Below are 14,414 nucleotides of genomic sequence, written 5' to 3' on the forward strand. Positions count from 1 at the left end.
ATTTTTGGCTAAATTAATAGACTGATGTTCTGTTTTCAAGGTGCTTTGCTAGTGTTTATATTTTACTTTTTAGCTTCAGGTTTAAAAATGTAAATGAATTCAAACTTCCTAATGGAGACTTGATGCTTCAGACCATTTAGATACAGGGAACAGAGAGAAAATTCTTTGTAATTTTACTCTGCCCACTTAAAATCTGAGCATTGGGGCTGGAGAGATGGCTCAGTGGTTAAGAACACTGACTGCTCTTCCACAGGACCTGAGTTCAATTCCCAGCAACCACATGGTGGCTCACAACCATCTGTAATGGATTCTAACGCCCTCTTCTGGTGTGTCTAAAGATAGCAACAGTGTACTCATAATACAAAAAAATAAATGTCTTTTTTTTTAACTCTTTTTTTATTTTAAACGATTTACATTTCAAATCCTGAAAGTCCCCTATACCCTCCTTCCACCCTGTTCCCCAACCCACTCACTCCTGCTTCCTGGCCCTGGCATTCATTCCCCTGTACTGGGGCATATAATCTTTGCAAGACCAAGGACCTCTCCTCCCAATGATGGCTGACTAGGCCATCTTCTGCTACATATGCAGCTAGAGACACGAGCTCTTGGGGGTCCTGGTTAGTTCATATTGTTGTTCCACCTATAGGGTTGCAGACCCCTTCAGCTCCTTGGGTACTTTCTCTATAGCTCCTCCACTGGGGTCCCTGTGTTCCATCCTATAGATGACTGTGAGTATCCACTTCTGTATTTGCCAGACACTGGCATAGCCTCACAAGAGACAGCTATATCAGGGACCTGCCGGCAAAATCTTGCTGGCATATGCAATAGTGTCTGCATTTGGTGGATGATTATGGGATGGATCCCGGGGTGGGGCAGTCTCTGGATGGTTCTCCTTCCATCTCAAGTCAAAATTTTGTCTGTGTAATTCCTTCCATGATCATTTTGTTCCCCATTCTAAGGAGGAACAAAGTATCTACACTTTGGTCTTTCTTCTTCTTAAGTTTCATGTGTTTTGCAAATTGTATCTTGGGTAGTCTTAAGTTTCTGGGCTAATATCCACTTATCAGTGAGTACATATCATTTGAGTTCTTTTGTGATTGGGTTACCTCACTCAGGATGATGCCCTCCAGGTCCATCCATTTGCCTAAGAATTTCATAAATTCATTGTTTTTAATAGCTGAGTAGTACTCCATTGTGTAAATGTACCACATTTTCTGTATCCATTCCTCTGTTGAGGGACATCCGGGTTCTTTCCAGCTTCTGGCTATTATAAATAAGGCTGCTATGAACATAGTGGAACAGGTGTCCTTATTACCAGTTGGAGTATCTTCTGGATATATGCCCAGGAGAGGTATTGCAGGATCCTCCGGTAGTACTGTGTCCAATTTTCTGAGAAACCGCCAGACTGATTTCCAGAGTGGTTGCACAAGCTTGCAATCCTACTAGCAATGGAGGAGTGTTCCTCTTTCACCACATCCTCGCCAGCTGTCACCTTAATTTTTTATCTTAGCCATTCTGACTGGTGTGAGCATTGTTGTAAACCTAATGTAGAGCCATTGAGCTATGCCCCTAGTTCTTGTTGTTTAACTTGGGTCTCAGAATATAGCTCAGGGTGGCCCTGAACACTCAAACCTTCTTTATTTAACTCTCCAGTTCTAGGCCACCACAGGAATCAGAAATTTAATCTAGCTTCTTTTTTTTTTTTTTATTTGAGTCATACTTCTATGTAATAATAGACCCTGTCTTATAGGTGCTGGGGAGGAGAGGGTAGAACAGGACAGGATGACAGACAGACAGAGAAGATGAAGGTAAAGGAAGTGTCATATAGCTTAGTCTGAAGAAAACAGTTCTATAAACCAGTTGTTTCTAATTTCACTTTCTTTGATGGACTTTTGTATCATTATTATTATTATTATTATTATAGAAGAACATAGAATCTGTTTTAAGATGGACATTTTCAGGTTCAAGGGCATGTCTATTATCCCAGTTCCTGAGATACATGAGACAGATAGAAGGTTTACAATTTTAAGGTCAGCTTAGATAGCATAGATAGCATAGAAAGCCCCTGTTACAAAAGAGAGAGAAGGATGAATATAGATAGACATAGATAATAAAGAGAACAAAACTCATTTCATAATTTATGTATCTTATGTTAGTTTAAATAAGTATTCAACATTTAATATTTCAACAAATTTAGTCATTGAAAATGTGCTTTAATATATTGTTTTACTCTCTAGGAAGTATTTAAAGAAAGAATTGGCTATATGCACATGTTTGAGGTATTAAAATCTTTGGGCCAGCCACCACAAGAATTGCTTAAAGAACTTATGAACATGGTGAGTTTTTAACCTTTCTGATGAGAAGTTCTACTCTCTCCACTTTAGGAATAATAACTACCGTCTCCTCTGTGTTACTTTTCAGGCTGTTGAGGGTGATCACACTTCAGTTGGCATTTTGGGCATTAGTAATGTCCAACCTCTCTTGGTTCTTATCCAGTGGCTTCCGGAGCTAGAATCTCATGACCTGCAAATCTTTGTCTCTGATTGGCTGAAAAAAATTTGTTGCATTAATAAGCAGAGCAGAACTACCTGTGTGAATGCAAACATGGGAATAAAAATCATTGAAGCCCTTGAATCCCATTCTTCCCTACATCGAACTTGTGCTGAGAACTTGATTGCAATCCATGGTTCATTGGGGAGTCAGTCTGTGAGCTCAGAAGAAATCCGTCGGCTTCTGCGACTGCTGAGAGTAGATGAATCAGAGTGTATTCACCCATATACCATTCCTGTGACTCGTGCAGTCCTGACAATGGCACGGAAACTCAGTTTTGAGAGTGCACTGCAGTATTTTAATTTGTCACATAGCATGGCCGGAATTTCTGTGCCTGCTATTCAGAGATGGCCTGGGTCTGCATTTTCCTTCACTGCTTGGTTTTGCTTAGATCAGGATCCGTTGACCCTTGGGAGTGCCAACAAAGGAGGAAAAAGAAAACAATTATATAGGTAATGGTATAAGTTGTGGAATACAGATGAATATTGTCATGTAGTATATGCTATGATTCATGAATAGGAAAAAGTAAGCATCTAGGTTTTAAAATTTATAACAGTTGATGTGAAAATTTTTCATTTTGTGGCTGTATAGTTTAGAGGTGCTTCATTGCTTTCAAAATATTCTGTATTTTAGATATTTTTCTGACTATATACTGAGTGCCTGTAGGAAAAAAATAGAAGTAGTATAAAAGTGGAGAAGAAAGGAGTAGTAAACTCTGCCCCATTGAAGGAGTTATAGATTTTAACATGCTTTATGGTCTTAAAAACTTTTATGTACACTTTCTGAATGTTCAGAAGAATTTAAATATTTGAAAATTTAGTTTTGCTCTAGTTCAGTGGTTCTCAACCTGTGGTTTGCAACCCCTTTAGGGAAATCTATTTGACCAATTCACAGGTTCCTAAGACCATCAGAAAACATGGATTTTCACGTTATGATTCAGAAGTAGCAAAATTACAGTTGTAAAGTAGCAGCAAAAATAATTTTATAGGTGGGGGTCAGCAAGACATGAGGAACTGTATTAAAGGGTTGCTGCATTAGCAAGGTTGGGGACCACTGCTTTAGCTTGATAGTGAATCCCATTTACAGTATTACCTTTTATAATTTATTAACCTTTATGCCCAAAATGGATTTAAAAATGACAAGGTTGGGCTGCTGAATTAAGTAGCAACATTGTTGATAATGATATTTGTGATTGCTTTATGGTTAATAATGATGGGCTTCAAGTTGATCTCGGAGGTTCTGAGAACATGTATTTTGTTAGCTTTTTTACAGGAAGTGGAATGGGTTTTGAAGCTTTCATTACCCACTCAGGTGTGCTGGTTGTGGCAGTGTGCACAAAGAGAGAGTACGCGACAGTTATGCTTCCTGACCACAGCTTCTGTGATTCTCTCTGGGTGAGACTTGAGGATGCCACCTCAGACTCTCGGCTCTGTTTTGTCTTTAAGATGTATAACAGTTGGATGTCTCTTTATGAGGAACTTTGATCAGCTTTGCCAGTTTTCATTTCCACATGAAAATTGTGAAAGTTGTGAAGTTCTCTCTATAAAGATGTTAGTGTATTTACCATTGTCATTAAAGTAACAATAATATTTTTTGCTGAAACTTATATTGTGAATCTTTGAAGATTTCCTAGGCTGGTTTTTGAATTTCAATTCAAAATGAAAAGTGAGATTGTTAAACCAGTTATCTCTGTTGCTTATCTAAAAATCATAAAATGCTTCTCATTGAAAAAGATAATTTTAAGAATATTTAAAGCATTATAAAGTGCAGACAAGACTATAATATTTGTGAGTCTTTTGGCAATGGCTTGGTTTTTTTTTTGTAGTACTTAAAATTGTTACTTGTTTTGGGAATGTCATTGAATCAGTTTTTTAGCTGTCCTTAATATTTTGTTTATATAAGTTATGAAGTAATATTCTTTAAGCATATGTCATTGCAAAGGCACAGTGTGATTTTAGTCCTTTTAATGTATGCTTTTCATTGTCAGCATAACATAACCATCGTTCACATGCCTGGAAAAAGGCCCTTTGGCCAGAGTCTTGTCTATATCTATGACAATGGACAACAAAAGGTTTCTGCCCCTCTCAGATTTCCTGCCATGAATGAGGTGAGTACATGTACCTTACTCTTTATAGGCCTATTGACTGAAAAAAATCCCGAAAATATTTATGAAATATATTCCATTTTTTGCCTAATATTTTGAATTGTGTTGTATGTTAAGATACAGAAAATTGGTATTCATTTCTCTTAGTCTGCCATTAGATAATTTCAGATGTTATGTGGAAAAAAAACAATTCAAGAAAGAAACATATAATGAAAGGTTTGGAGAAGTAGGTTCAGCAAAGCCAAAGACCAAAGTATCATAAAATACAAAACAAAACGCCCAGACTTCTTTAAAGTATATAAAATGGTTAAGAAAATTCTACAATACTGCTGGGCGTGGTGGCGCACGCCTTTAATCCCAGCACTCTGGAGGCAGAGGCAGGTGGATTTCTGAGTTCCAGGCCAGCCTGGTCTACAAAGTGACTTCCAGGACAGCCAGGGCTACACAGAGAAACCCTGTCTCGAAAAAACAAAAAAACAAAAAAAACAAAAAAAGAAAATTCTACAATAGACTTTGCTATCTGTTAAATTTGAACTGGTGATGAAGTTATCTCAAGCTTTATTCTCCACATAGGTAAAGAAGGCATTTTGAGACTGGCCAATTTAAGACAGTCTTTTCTAAGACTAGTAGGACAAATTAGGGTGTTTGTCAATAAGATTTACCTGATAGTTTCTTGCTTCATCTCTTAAGTAGCCTTTAATTAACATTATTCTGTTACATAATACTAATGATAAATTTTGTGTGGGAAAGTAATTACCTCTATTTTAGATAACAGTAAACCTCTTTTAACTTTTAAAAAATAATCCTCACCAATTAAAAAAAAGGACTCATTCGAAAAAGACATATTCTTTTATGACTAAAAGTATATGTATATATTCTTAAAAGTAATGTATATATTCTTTTGCTAAAAGTAACTTTGACAGTCATGCCTTAGGTATATACTTGCCTAAATATGTCATGATCTAGTTGAAAAATTAGCTTCACTTTTATTTTAATGTGCTTATTTGCATAGTTTTATATATACTATTTCATCTTATTTTCACTTTATTTTAAAGTTCATTTATTTATTTTCACATTGCTGGATATCAAACCCAAGCTTCACACATCTTAGACAAGTATTTCACCATGGAGCTACATGTACAGCTCCATAGTGTTTAATTTCATTGTTGCTTTGTGGTGTTTGAGATAGGCCCTCACGATGCAGCTCATGCCGGTTTTGCCATGACCCTCCCCAGTCCTGGAACTATTACCTGTGTGTCACCTAGCCCAGATTTGTGCTGTTTACTTTTAAATGTGAAGAGAATTATTTTAAAATTGTGTGATTTTAAGTTCTTTTTGTCATTTTGTTTAATCTTTAGCCATTTACTTCCTGTTGTATTGGTTCAGCTGGGCAAAGAACCACTACTCCTCCACCATCTCAAATCCCAGATCCACCATTTTCTACTCCCATTACCCCTCACCGGACATCATTTGGTGGAATATTGTCATCAGCCTCCTGGGGAGGAACAATTGAAAAATCGAAATTGTTTACCAAATTAATTTCAGCTGGAACCCAAGATAGTGAATGGGGTTGTCCCACGTCTCTGGAGGGCCAGCTAGGATCTGTGATTATATTCCATGAAGCTCTGCAGCCTCCTCAGGTCAAGGCTTTGTATTTAGCAGGTGAGCATGCACAGCCACAGTATTTAGCATTGTCTTTTTCTTCGCGTTTTTACCTGAATGTTTCCTAAAGAGTTACTTGATTTGAAGAATGTGTTTTGTTCATTCATTCATTCATTCATTCACTCACATTTTGGGAATCTACCACATATAAAGGAAGTAATCTAAGTACTGAACTATATTACAGACCTGTGATTGTTTTAATTGGAACTGAAAAGAAAAGCCTGTTTTATAATATACTTTTTTTGTAGGAATGCCTAAAACAAGGGTGTGCTGTGTATACCTTTGTAAGTTCATGAGCACCATGTGTATACACATAGACAGGTGAGGGGGTATCTGGTCCCATACAGTTCAGAGCTGTTTCATCTGGGTGCTGGGAACTGAACCCAGATCATCTGCAAAGAGTACTATACACATTCTTAACCACTGGGCCATCTCTCCAGGCCCATTTTGAGTGATCATTAAATTTTTAAAAAAGTTTTATATTTAACGTATATGCATATACTGTCGCTCTCTTCAGACACACCACAAGAGGGCATCAGATCCCATTACAGGGGGTTATGAGCCTCTATATGGTTTCTGGGAATTGAACTCAGGACTTCTGGAAGAACAGTCAGTGCTCTTAATTGCTGAGCCATCTCTTAAGTATTGATATTTAAATTTCTTAAGTATCAAAACTACTGCCTGTGTTAGTCTCCCAGGATTGCCATAATCAACTTCTAGACTCTGTCTTTAATCACCAAAGTTTATTTTCTTTTTTTTTTTTAAAAGATTTATTTATTTATTATATGTAAGTACACTGTAGCTGTCTTCAGACACTCCAGAAGAGGGCGTCAGATCTTGTTACAGATGGTTGTGAGCCACCATGTGGTTCCTGGGATTTGAACTCCGGACCTTCGGAAGAGCAGTCGGGTGCTCTTACCCACTGAGCCATCTCAGCAGCCCCAAAGTTTATTTTCTTAACATTTCTGGAGGGTAAAAGTTCAAGATTAAGGTAATATAAATATCATTTTCTAGTGAGGCTTCTCTTTGCTTTAGGCAGCCCCTTTTTTACTGTAAGCTCAGTATGAACTTTCATACTTTTTCTCACTGCGCATATAGAGAAAAAGAACAGACCTCTTTTTAGTGTTTCTTCCTTTTCTTATGAGGGGCTCTGTCTGATTAGGATCCATTCTTAAGACATAATTTATTTTTAATTTTTTGTTTAAAGACTATAATTATAATAGTCACATTGGAAAGTATATTTTTAGTGTAACTTTAGGTCAGTCACTTCCATAACACTTTAAGTACTTTAGAAAGATGCTAATGAGTTGATGAAATCACATATAAACCTACCTACATAAGAAATTATGTAATTCAAAAATTCTGAGTCTTTCCCTAGAATTTGTCAGTCTTATGATTTATTTATTAATATACCTAAAAAAATTTTGAAGGCAGTACAGATAGGTATAGTATTGTAAATGTTCTTGTTTTGTTATTTTCTTTTGACTGTGATTTTGAATATAATATATTAGTTACTATTAGTCCTAACATTTCTGTTTTATAGCTGTATTTTATCAGAATATTCTGAATTAAAAAATTTAAGAGTCATGGACATTAATTTTGCAGAGAGCCTGTTTTTCATAAAGACACCCTGTTCAGACTGCATAGGAGTTTTGAGATGAATAGAACTATCTGGATTTTTCAGAGTTTAAATTAGAACATTATCATTTCTTTGACACTCACTGAGTATTCAAATGTGTGGTTTCCAAGCCAAGTAAGTGTGTGGTTAGAAATGAGTCATTTAGTGCAGCATTTGTGGCTATATAGTATACAGTTTATTCTAATAGTTCTACTTACAATTTTACTCTTAAATGATAATTATATCATTATTATAAATTATTGTTCTTTACCTCTGTGTGGTTTCTTGAATTTATGATTATAAATTCTCTATAATTTGTTTGTTTTTGGAGACAGGATTTCTCTGTGTAGCCCTGGCTTTCCTAGATCTTGCTCTGTAGACCAGGCTGGCCTGGAACTAATAGAGATCTACCTGCCTCTGCCTCCCAAGTGCTGGGAGTAAAGATTGCACCAGTACCACCTAGCTATAATTTCTTAACTATTGTTATAAAATTAAATTTTTCAGTATGAGGGCTGGAGAGATGGCTCAGTGGTTAAGAGCACTGACTGTTCTTCCAGAGGTCCTGAGTTCAATTCCCAGCAACCACATGGTGGCTCACAACCATCTGTAATGGGGATCTGATGCCCTCTTCTGGTGTGTCTGAAGACAGCTACAGTGTACTTAACATGAAATAAGTAAATCCATCTTTAAAACATTTTTCTTCAATATGATGAGCTGTTGTATTTAGAGTTTTAGTTTAATGGATTTTATGATTAACTTCTGAGAATAAACATTAAAAGTGTGAATAAGTGAATGGTTCTACATACATGTCATATAGTCAAAGGAGAGAAAACAGTCAGAGTCCTTTTGATGACACAGAAGTGTGTCAGCTTTAGCACAGCTTCAGTGAGATGGAGTATCCAGCTGTGCTGCAGACATGGCTCAGTGAAAGCAGAAGAACCCGAGTGTGGATCCCAGCACCCCTGGGAAAGCTGGCTGTGGATGCCTTCCACCATCACCCCAAGGTTAACGTGGACTCCAGGCCAGCCAGCCCACCTAAAAGAGAAGCTTCAGCCTGACTAAGAGATCTGTCTAATAAAAATAAGGTGGTGGCAAGCACTGGGATTTGCTGAATAGAAAGAGGCTAAGGAAGAGAGAGATACAAGAAGTCACCCAATAGCTTCTTTGGCCTCTCGACATGTACATAAGCACATATACTTTTATACATATGCACATATCCTTCTCTCTCTCTCTACCTCTGTCTCTCTCTCTCTCTCTCTCTCACACACACACACACACACTTAAATAATTATAATTTAAATAATCTTCCATTATGTGTCAGATGGAACTTTGAGCTTACATTTCAGTTGTAAATAAAATGAGCACTGTTACCTACTTACATGCTATCCCATTTCTCTGCTGTCTGTCCAAATTGAAAAACCAGGTTTTTTTTTTTTTGTTTTTTTTTTTTTTTAAGGTAGAGTCTTATTATAGAACCCTGCCTGCTTCTGCCTTCTGAGTCTTAGCATTAAAGGTTATACCAACTGGACTGGAAAGGTGACTCAGTTAAGAGCACCTCTGTTCTTCTAGAGGACTCAGGTTCCCAGCACCCACATGGCAGCTCACTACTGTCCATAATCTCTAATCCAGTTTCATGTTACTTGAAACCCTCACATAATAATACATGCAGGCAAAACACCAATGCACGTAAAATAAAAATAGATAAATGTGTGCGTTGTGTACCACTATACTCAGTATCACATTTTTAATGCTTTTCTTATTCTTTTGAATTTGTTTACATTAGAGAAATCAATATAATTTTAGTATTTTATAATATTTTCATACAGTGTCCTTTCTACAGCAGAGATTAATCATCTCCCCAAATGTTCTAGGTTTTAGAAAAATTAGAGGTGACCTAAAACTAAAGTACATGTATACAGTGTGTTTTAGCTCTGTCATTTGAGTAACTTGAAGCATTTTGATTTTAAATTTTGTTCTAGAAACATAGAATCCAAGAGGACATGTATATTTAGTGATGATTGTGTATGTGTGTAACTAATTTTCAGGTCCAAATTGCTTAAGCCCTTGGAAGTGTCAAGACTGTGATATGGCCGACTTGCCAAGTAACATCCTCCTTCACTACACAGGAAAGGTAAATGCATGGCTGTCCCTAATTGTGACTTCCATGAGCTCAAATTGATGGCTTTATTCCCTTTGTCATTTCAGTGGGTAATTGCCATAGGGGGTGGGAGTTGTGGTGAATCTTGAGTTTTAAAAAAAATTAGGGTTTGTAAAAGGAAGTTGAGAAGAGCAAAAATTAAGACATACCTTCTCAGCTAGAGTTTAGGTTATGTGTCATTCTAGTGCGTATTGGAATAGTTTGTGAAATTGGTTCTGAGTTGGTTTTAGTGAATGAAACCTTTTAAACCTGTTTCTCTAGTCATCTCAAGAGAGGTGAAACAGCAATACTCAAACTTTAGTTTGCTTTTTAAAAAATGTGATGTTGAGGGGGAAGGGAGATGTTTTTAAAGGATAGAAACACTTTCCAGTATACTGCCATGTCTAACTCTTTTCCCTTCAAAAACTCAGTTAATGAAAGTAAGAGACAGTAAAGATGGAAGGAGAAAGGCATAAGGTACAAGTGGGAAGAGGAAAGCAGCCAAGTGCCACAAACAGCATTGTTTGCCTTTATCATATTTAATATTACATTGGCACAGAAAGTACTTTTATTGTATGAGACAATATAGAATATATTTTCCTAGTTTAGTAAGCTGGTATACAATCATACTATTTATTTGTTACATCTGACTTGACAAACTTACTGATTTTATGTTCTTCCAACTTTATAATTTGATAAATTTCATACCTTAGAAATTAAAAATAAATAATGTAATTATCCTGTATAATTCTTTCCCAAATTAGCTAATTGTTAATATTTTGTTGTATTTTATGACGTTTTTCAAGTCATTTGTACAAGCAGATTGGCATAACTATAAAACTTTATCCCTGAATATTTTTACATAGTTTCTTACATAATTGAATATATCATCTATTCAGTTTTCCCTAAAAAATACTTACTTAGCAAAAGTTAGTTTTGATCCATCAAGATCTATGTATTTTCTCAAACATAAGTTTGTTTATCTAACCATAAACTTCTTTCTTGGCAACTACTGGTATTTACTCACCTATTCAGTCTCCGGTGTGTAGCACAGATTCTAGGAAGTATGTGCATCTCCTCCACGTAGTACACCAAGTGACACACTCTTTTCAGGTTTTTAATGTTATGGTCGTTACCTTTTTACAAAGTGAATTTGAATTGGTGATACTAAGATTGTATTCTTTGAGACGAAAATTTAAAAATATGTACTTTTAAAAATTAGTTATTGCCTCACTGTTTTCCCTGAAGAAATGTGATTTCTATGTAAGTAAGTCGGTTTATTGAACGTTGGTTTCTCCAGAAAGGTGTGCTAACGGTACAAGTCTGAGTTCAGTGAGTAAGTCATGGAGTTCTTGTGTTCTTCTCAGCCTTCTTAGAGATTGATCATATGCTTTAAAAACCATGCTGTGATAAAAATTCTCCTTGGTTTAATGTTTCACCAGTTTTTTGAGCACTCTTTAGAAACAACTCAAGTATTAATGAACGCTAATTTGATAAGTGGTACTTTGGAACAGTTTTCAGCTTTTCAGTTGTTTTCATCTCTATCCTTATTTGTAGCAGGTGTTTAGCCATCTGTTTCTTTAAAAGTCAGTGTTTTCTTTGTGCCGAGAACTGAATGCAGTGACCTGCTTTTGATAAGCGAGTGCTTTAGATTTAGTCCCTGATTATTTTTTAAGAGCTATTATTTAAAGAACTTGATGTGTAGCCATGAGGACCTGGGCTTGGATCCCCAAGCAGCTATATAAAGGACATTACTGATTTGCCTATGATCCCTGGGCTGGAGGGTCAGAGACAGGTGCATAAGTTGCTGGCCATGGAGTCTAGCTAATGGTGAGCTCTAGGTTCAGTGAGAGATCCTGTCTCAAAAAAGAAGGTAAAGAATGACTGATGACATCTAAGAGCTGACGTCTGCCTCTGGCCTCTCAGGTATAGACCTGCTTACATGCCCCCACACAGAAACACAAACACAACACAGAGATAGGTAGGTAGATATGTATATAGATAGATAGATGGATAGATAGAACAGTAAAAAGCAATTGCTAGGCATGTTATTGATTTTATTATTCACTTTTTAAATTATGGTGGAATAGTTTCTGTGTAATTAAAGTTATGTTTTGTTCTAATTGCACTAAGGTGCTTGTTGTATTTTTCTTTTTTTCTTAGGCTTGCAAAAATTCAATTTGCCTTGACTTGTCTGCTAACTGTTTGCATGGAAGATTAACAGGAAACAAAGTAGTGAATTGGGACATTAAGGTAAACTAATAATATACAGTGGGCATTGTATAATTTAAATTTACTTTAAGTTTACTTAAGCATAGCATATAGCTAGAATTTTTGAATAATAGGAACTGGACACAGGATATTCTAAAGTCTGAGAAGAAGATGGGGAGGAGAGAGATGTGTGTGTGTGTGTGTGTGTGTGTGTGCATGCATGCGTGCATGCACACTGTTAGAAATCTATTGACCTTCACCTGTTGCTTTGATTGATCAGAAACCTTGCCTTTTAGGCTAAGTAAGCTGGCTTCTCAGGATCTCCCTGTCTCTGTCTTCCAGTGCTGGAGTTTTCAGGCAGTCCTGCCCAGAGTTTTCCATGGGTAATTGGATTTGAACTCAGACCTTCAGGCTTGCACATAGTTTATCCACTGAGCCATCTACTTGCCCAGCATCACCAAATTGATATTAATAATAGGTCTCTGTTAAAGTTTTATGCAATGTTGGGCATGGTAGTGGCGTCTTTAATCCCAGCACTTAGGAGGCAGAGAAAGAGACAGTTCTCTTTGATTTGTGTTCAGCCTGGTCTTTTTAGTAGTTCCAGGCCAACCAAGACTGTGTAGTGAGACCCTGACTCCAAAATAAAATTTAAAAAATCTTCAGATAGATAGATCGATAAAATGTTATGCAGATTTATATTCTGAAGGATGAATAAGAATAATAGTTGAGTGACTGACTGAAACTCTTTTTGTTTTTGTTTTTTTTGGTTTTTTTTTTTTTTTTTTTTGGTTTTTTGAGACAGGGTTTCTCTGTATAGCCCTGGCTGTCCTGGAACTCACTTTGTAGACCAGGCTGGCTTCGAACTCAGAAATCCACCTGCCTCTGCCTCCCAAGTGCTGGGATTAAAGGCATGGGCCACCACCGCCCAGCTTGACTGAAACTCTTACCTTTGTAAACTATGCTATCAATCAAGCCAACTCAAAAAATATGCTATGGTTTAAATCTTTTTTTTTTTTTAATTTATTTATTATTATATGTAAGTACACTGTAGCTGTCTTCAGACACACCAGAAGAGGGAGTCAGATCTTGTTACAGATGGTTGTGAGCCACCATGTGGTTGCTGGGATTTTGAACTCTGGACCTTCAGAAGAGCAGTCGGGTGCTCTTACCCACTGAGCCATCTCACCAGCCCTATGCTATGGTTTATATTCATATATAAGTTGCACAGTTTGACTTTGTAATATTGGCTTTACAAGACTAATTTTGTGTGTTATATATAGAAATTTACTTATGTTGTCCAGATCTGAAAATTAGTCTTTAGTACTTTGTATTATAGCTATATAAATTAACTAATGAAACATTTTACCTAATGTGGGAGACAAGACAGGAACAGAATTATTAGGAGAAAGACAATTTTTTATTTTTATGTTTAGGTAAAATTAAAGCCCCCCTCACAAAAATATAAAAGGCAACTGAGAAGAAAAATATTTGCCATTCATAAAGTTCAGTTACTACCACAGAAAGAGCTCTTTAAGTCGTTATGTTTTTTTTCCCAGCACACACTTTTATCTTTTTATGTAATGTGTAAAGTGAATTTTAGATCATTTAAAAGTATACAAAATAAAGTGGCAGGTGTGTATTATGAATAGCCCTTGAAATGTCAGGTACAGTTACTACATAAAGAACGTTGTATTGGGAAGTTTGACTAAATTAGTGTTTTATAGCTGCAGTTGTGACAGGTAACTGTATGAGATGAGATATTTGTTAATCTCATATCCTCCCTTACCTTTCTGCTTCTCTTTCTTCCCTTCCTCTCCTTTTCTATTCCCTTTCTCTTTTAGTCCCTTCCAGGCTGACCTTGAATTTGGAATGTTCCCATCTCAGCCCTTTTTATACTAGGATTACAAGGTTACAATAACACGTCAGAGTAGGTCTGAATGTTTTAGTGATTAATAATAAGAGTAACTTTATATAAAAATCTTTTTTGCCAGCTATTAAGCACTTTTTATACTTTAGCTTCCTTCACCCATTCCATCTCTTGTTAACTAAATTAGAGGAGTCAGTCATAATTCTGGTTTCTCACCTGTCACCTGTGGTTTTTGTTTGTTGTTGTTTAAATGTGAGTACACTAT

The 14,414-nt window shown here is 36.3% G+C and overlaps 1 protein-coding gene across 18 annotated transcripts in view; it reads left to right on the top strand.

Moving 5' to 3' along the window:
• Positions 1–14,414, top strand: part of Nbeal1 (neurobeachin like 1) — a 159,589-nt gene that overhangs the window by 53,820 nt on the left and 91,355 nt on the right. For all 18 annotated transcript variants that reach the window (XM_006496032.4, XM_006496030.4, XM_006496033.4 and 15 more), the window contains 7 exons: positions 2,238–2,336; positions 2,422–3,002; positions 3,812–3,944; positions 4,538–4,657; positions 6,013–6,316; positions 9,980–10,065; positions 12,235–12,324. In XM_006496032.4, coding sequence (XP_006496095.1) covers positions 2,238–2,336; positions 2,422–3,002; positions 3,812–3,944; positions 4,538–4,657; positions 6,013–6,316; positions 9,980–10,065; positions 12,235–12,324 — 1,413 coding nt within the window. The remainder of the gene's footprint in view (positions 1–2,237; positions 2,337–2,421; positions 3,003–3,811; positions 3,945–4,537; positions 4,658–6,012; positions 6,317–9,979; positions 10,066–12,234; positions 12,325–14,414) is intronic.

Source organism: Mus musculus, chromosome 1, assembly GCF_000001635.26.
Source record: "Mus musculus strain C57BL/6J chromosome 1, GRCm38.p6 C57BL/6J".
Taxonomy (NCBI): Eukaryota; Metazoa; Chordata; class Mammalia; order Rodentia; family Muridae; genus Mus; species Mus musculus.